The sequence below is a fragment of the Myotis lucifugus genome, unplaced genomic scaffold (genome assembly GCF_000147115.1).
Source record: "Myotis lucifugus unplaced genomic scaffold, Myoluc2.0 scaffold_15, whole genome shotgun sequence".
In the NCBI taxonomy this organism is placed as follows: Eukaryota; Metazoa; Chordata; class Mammalia; order Chiroptera; family Vespertilionidae; genus Myotis; species Myotis lucifugus.
This window is the reverse complement of record NW_005871063.1, coordinates 1,139,977-1,146,063: the sequence shown is the minus strand read 5'-3', so window position 1 is coordinate 1,146,063 and position 6,087 is coordinate 1,139,977. Positions and strand designations below refer to the sequence as shown.

At 45.7% G+C, this 6,087-nt stretch overlaps 1 protein-coding gene across 1 annotated transcript in view; it reads right to left on the bottom strand.

The window, feature by feature from the left end:
• Positions 1 to 3,897: 3,897 nt before the first annotated feature.
• Positions 3,898 to 6,087, bottom strand: part of FZD1 (frizzled class receptor 1) — a 2,628-nt gene continuing 438 nt past the window's right edge. Inside the window, exon 2 of the mRNA XM_006085066.3 lies at positions 3,898 to 6,081. Within this exon, the coding sequence (XP_006085128.1) occupies positions 4,246 to 6,081 (1,836 nt within the window). The 3' untranslated portion in view covers positions 3,898 to 4,245. The remainder of the gene's footprint in view (positions 6,082 to 6,087) is intronic.

The following is a 6,087-nucleotide window of genomic DNA, read 5'->3' as shown; positions in this document are numbered from 1 at the left end:
AGATAAAAGCCTTGAATTTCAGGTAGTGTTGCAATTTCTTTCTAATCATGTAACTGCAGAGTTCTTACATAGTCCATATCTAATTTTGGCTCCTGCAGGTTAATCTTGCAAGATTTTGAAATTAGTATATTCTGTGAAGTATTCAATAACTATATGACTAGTGTCCACCCTAATACATAGGTAATGAGCACATTTTGATTCTTATCTCTCAGGCCCGTTACACAGAATATTATAATCAGAAATCTCAGAGATACCCAGTGTCATACCACTGGTTTCAATTAACTGCATGTACATTACATAAAATGTGGCCTACAGCCAATAGATGGATTAGAAAGCAATAAAAGCTAGAGGAGCTGAAGTTGAACCCAAATACACACACTGAAAATATGGCATCTTTTAAAAAAACAAAAGTGTACCAAGATTGAAACATGATATCAGGGAAAGTGATTGGAAACCATCCAGGTCCTGAAATGGTTTATGGTTTAGGCATATTTTTTTTTTCTTAATTGGCCACCAACTCTTCACTGTGGTCTCCTTTCCTAGTTAAATACTGGACTTCAGAAATGATGCAACTACAGGAAGGCTTCAGTGGTCACTGGAGACAAAAGGACCAAATCTGTAAACTCAGGCTGACAAATGACTACCCCAGACAAACTGAAATATCTGGTCCAGCTGTTTTGCATATGTTTGACACTTGCTGGCTTTGAGATTAAAAATATGACTTTCTGCCCCCACAAAGTTCAAGTTAAAAATGCCTTTAAAAAAATAGAGCACCAGAATGCTTTCATACTATGTATAAAAGCTGAATCAAGCACACGGTGAGGGGGAAAATTGATTCCCATTGATAGGCAAACCAAACCATCTGAAAATAGGGTTTATCATGGAAACAGCAAGTTAATGGTACCAAACTCCCAGTAGCTTTACAATTTTGGAGGCAAGTCTTATTTTGCCACCAGTATTGGAAGAAACAAAATAATATACTGGTTTTCTATATTCTACATAATTTAAAATAAGTTATTTTCTAAACACACAAAAAAAGCTTGGTGCCATCTTAAAAATGTCTTTAAAAGCTATTTAAATCCAGCATTGTAAAACCTTTCTGCATCAAATTTGTAGTTACATTATTTTAAGGACACCCACAATAAGAATGCTTTATATTTATTCCTTGGATAGAGAAAAATAATCTTACTCCTTTTTCCCCAGAAATTATCTGATTGAATTATCTTGTGAAGAGACATATTTTGATTTGGTATAAGAATTGCTATTTTTTGTGTTTATACAATAAAACCTTTTCAGATTTTACTATATTAATGTAACAAAGAAAAAAGAACATAAAATAGCATCTTGGAACTTAAAACAGAATGCTATATTTTCAATTAGATTGAACTTTTTCGTTTACCTTGAAATAATGATGACATAAGACAATAGCCTTATAACCATGAGAGTAACTCTATTGTATCAGTGATCTTCATTTTAGCCCCTTGTCATTTTATCACACCACTTGTTTTCATGGAAAATTTAATAAAGATATTTTTAATCTGTAAAGGAATAAGAGACGAGTACTTCAAAGGTATTTAAGGTTTCCCATCTGGCATTTTCTCTTTCTCATAACCTTGTTTCCACATTATAAAATGTGTAAGTAAACTTTGCATCTCTATTTTATACAGATTAATATATATATGTGTATATATATATATATATATATATATATACACATATATATATGTGTGTGTGTGTGTATGTGTAAATAGATATGTACATATATATATTCTACATATATGCATGTATATAAATTCTAAGACTATACCAACTAGATAATGCCTCTGAAGAAGGTTCCTTAAACAATATAAAAATGGAGTCTTCAGAAGCAAACAACAAAACAACCTTATACAACCAACTGCTGTTTAAAATACTTATAAACACGGTCAGTTAACCATTTATAGAATACCTATTTATGGTTTTGGAATATCCAAGATTATGGAAAATATAAGACAATACCTCATAAAAACTGTGATAAAGGTGATGGCTGATGATTTCAAAATAAACCTCCATATTATAAAAAATCATGTAAACTTACCCCTTGAAACAAAAAAAAAGGTTTAATGTTAGAATTAGAGTTCTCTTTTTAATAATTTTCTTTGAGTAAAGAAATAATGTTCAAACTTCTCTTTTATATTGTTACTGTCCTGCAAGCAGATCTTTTCTAGGGACTTCACAATGTCAATCACAATGCAAGTACGATAAGTCTTTGGAAGGATGGGTATGAAGGTTTAAAGATAGGCTTTTTCATTGAATTCCTGAATTTATATACTGTGGGACTGGCCATGAGACACTATAAAATGTAAAGATAGTTTGTAGTTTAGACAGTTTCAACGCTATTCTTTTCAGGCACAAAAACCATATAATTTTGTACAAAACTTTGATTTTTTTATTTGCGAAATTAAAAATATGGTATAATATATATATATAAACTTCTATTCCTCTATAAATATAGATGATTTTGTGATAGTGAACAGAATAAATGCATACCAAATTCAAAGACCATTGTCATTTTAGGGTATGACAGACATAAATTTAGGTCCTAAGTACCGGCATTTTGATAAACTCTTAAAGTTTATAATACAACCAGGAGGATTGCTTGTCTCATCTTTTCCACAGAGAACTAAAGTGAATATTTTAAATGGCTTTGAAAGATTTACATTTGATACATTTCTGTAAATCCCAAAAGGAGCATACAGGATTTAATGCAGCAGACCTGCACAGTTTCCCTTTAGCATGCATGCCCATATTTTGTTAATTTCAGGAGCTAATCCCATCAATTATTCCACCTCCTTTACTTCTGGGACTCTTACCAGGTTGTTATTAATGATGTGGATTGTTCCTCCCTCAGAATGTGTTGCTGAATAAGAACCAGAATATGTCCAAAGTACAACTTTTACATTTTAAAGTTTCTGATATATGTCTAATTATTATTTGATTAAAAAAATTCAGAAAGTAGCACTTCATTTTGAGGAAGTCCATTACACTGAAATCTCCTTCAAGTTTTCATATTCAGTTTATGTCCTGCAGTCCTGTTAAGGAAAGCAAAGATCAGTTCCTCGACAAAGCTTTCCAGGTGACCTCAACATTTCCATTTCACAGAACGCTAAAATCTAAACCCGGACTGTCTCAGTCCTACAGGCAGGTTGCCAGGCATCAGTATACAATTAGAATGAACATTTTATAACCCCCATCTTCAGTCCCTCCCAACCCACGCAGAGCCTCATGCCTCTTCCCAAATCTCAGTAACCACATCTTTCCATGACGCTGGCCAAACTCATACCAGGTTTTAGACACTAGAGAATGAAATGAGCTCATCCACCAAAAATTAGACTTTAAAAAGTTTGGCACTGGTTATCCCACTCGCCCTCTAACCGACTTAGGTGGAAGGAGGGAGTGTCTGGGCGTTGGAGGCCGGTGCAGAGGAAGTCTGGGACTGCCGGCAACCACAGACATGGGCCTCCTTGAAGCGAGGGGGAAGGTTCTCAACAGTGAAAAATTCAGCTTCCGGGAGTCAAAGGGGCAGACCTGGGAAATCTGGCCCCGACAAGGGAAGACTTGAAAGCTTTAAGAAGTTCAGTACCTTAAGATCTCCAAACTCAAGCAAAAAGAGGAAGGGAGGGAGCAGAACAAGGGGGTGGAAAGTGACCCGGACCTGCAGCCCAAGATGCATCCCACCCACCCGGCGGCAGGGCGGCAGGAGGGGCGGCGCGCGCGAACCAGCGGGAGCACCCGGCGGGAGCGCTCTGTTTTTATCTCTGTAGTACTCCGAAAAGGGCAAGAAGGAAAAGCTTCAAATGGTTAAACCGCCCTAAGTAATTCAAATTGAAACAAACAAACAAAGAAAAAAAAGGAAAGAAAAGGAAAAGAAATCGCGTGATCAGTCGTCACTTAAATACAAATATACTTACAAAAATCTTACACAGGCTATTTACAATCATAAAAGCGCACAGTCCTGGTACCGGGGAGAGAGGTCGGTCCATCCCCCCTCGGGCAGTTGGGCCCTGGAGTCCGTTTGCCCCCAGGGACGGAAGCTTTTGCAGGAGCTATGGTGTTAAAAAGAAGCCTGCGAAAGTGTCTAGTGAGGAAGCATAGAGCAGCCAGGGTTGGCCAGGATTCCATGGGGAAAGGTTTTTGGAAAGGTGGCTGGGCCCGGGCCGAGGGCTGGGAACTGGGCTGGGAACGGGCTGAGCGAGCCCCCAGGTCTCAGACGGTGGTCTCCCCCTGTTTGCTGTTGGTGAGTCTCGTGTAAAACTTCCTCCAGGAGTTAAGGGTCTTGCCAGACCAGATCCAGAAGCCTGACGTGATGCCCACGATCAGCGTCATAAGATACTTGATCATGAAGACTGTGAAGTCGGGGCTCATGGGCGGGTGCGGCGGGGGTCCTCCGCCGGCCTGGAGGTGGGGGCAGGGGATGGCATAGCTCTTGCAGCTCTGGGCCACCCAGCTGCGCTCCCACTGGTCCCGGAAGGCCTGCTCGTAGAAGTAGCAGGCGATGACGATGGTGGCCGGCACCGTGTAAAGCACGCTGAAGACGCCGATGCGCACCATGAGCTTCTCCAGTTTCTCGGTCTTGGTGCCATCGTGCTTCATGATGGTGCGAATGCGGAAGAGCGACACGAAGCCGGCCAGCAGAAAGGACGTGCCGATGAACAGGTACACGAAGAGAGGCGCCAGCACGAAGCCACGCAGCGCGTCCACATTGTTGAGCCCCACGAAGCACACCCCGCTCAGCACGTCGCCATCCACCTGGCCCAGCGCCAGGATGGTGATGGTCTTGATGGCCGGCACGGCCCAGGCGGCCAGGTGAAAATATTGCGAGTTGGCCTCGATGGCTTCGTGGCCCCACTTCATGCCGGCCGCCAGGAACCAGGTGAGCGACAGGATCACCCACCAGATGGAGCTGGCCATGCTGAAGAAGTAGAGCATCATGAAGAGGATGGTGCAGCCCTCTTTCTTGGTGCCCTGCGCCACAGTGCGCGCCCCGTCCTCGGAGAACTTGTCGTTACACACCACCCGGTCCTCCAGCAGGAAGCCGGCGATGTAGGCCACGGCCACCGCCGTGTAGCAGCCCGACAGGAAGATGATGGGCCGCTCGGGGTAGCTGAAGCGCCGCATGTCCACCAGGTACGTGAGCACCGTGAAGAGCGTGGAGGCGCAGCACAGCACCGACCAGATGCCGATCCAGGTGCGCGAGAAGCGCAGCTCCTCGGGCCCGAAGTACATGAGCCCGTACACCTTGGTCGGCTCGCAGGGCGCGCCGCAGTCCTTCTCCCCCAGGAAGTGGTAGTTGAGGTAGGAAGGCACCTTGAGGGCGCGCGGGCAGGAGAACTTGCCTCGCTCCGACGCGCCGGCGCCCCCCGGGTAGCCGCCGCCGCGGTGCCCCCCGCCGCCGTGCTGGGGGTTGCTGGTCCAGAACTCGGGCAGCAGCGAGGGCGTCGGCGTGCCCTTGTCCGAAGTGTTCTGGCCCACGCACAGCTCGCCCGCGCCGTGCACCGGGAACTTCTCGCACTTGAGCGTGTCCGGCCACTGGAAGCCGAACTTGTTCATGAGCGCCTCGCAGCCCTGGCGCGCGCGCTCGCAGAGGGAGCGGCAGGGCGGCAGCGCCTGCTCCAGCACCGTGCACACCGGCGCGTACATGGAGCACAAGAAGAACTTGAGCTCGGCCGAGCACTGCACCTTCACCAGCGGGTAGAACTGGTGCACCTCGAGGCCCGCGTCCTCCTGGTTCGTGTGGCCCAGCAGGTTGGGCATAATGGTCTGGTTGTACGCGATGTCCGTGCACAGCGGGATGGAGATGGGCTGGCAGTAGCCGTGGTCCGGGATGGAGATGCCCCGCTCGCCGTTGTATTGCTGCCCGCTCTGTTGCTGCTGAGGCGGCGGCGGCGGGGGCTGCTGACCTGGCCCGGGCCCCTGACCCGCCGCCTGCGCCCGGACCCCAAGCAGCAGCGGAGCTTCCAGCAGCCAAAGCAGCAGCAGGAGCCAGCGCGCCAAGCGCCCGGAGCCAGCTGAGGCGCGCGCGTGCCTGAGTCCCAGCTCCCTCTGCAC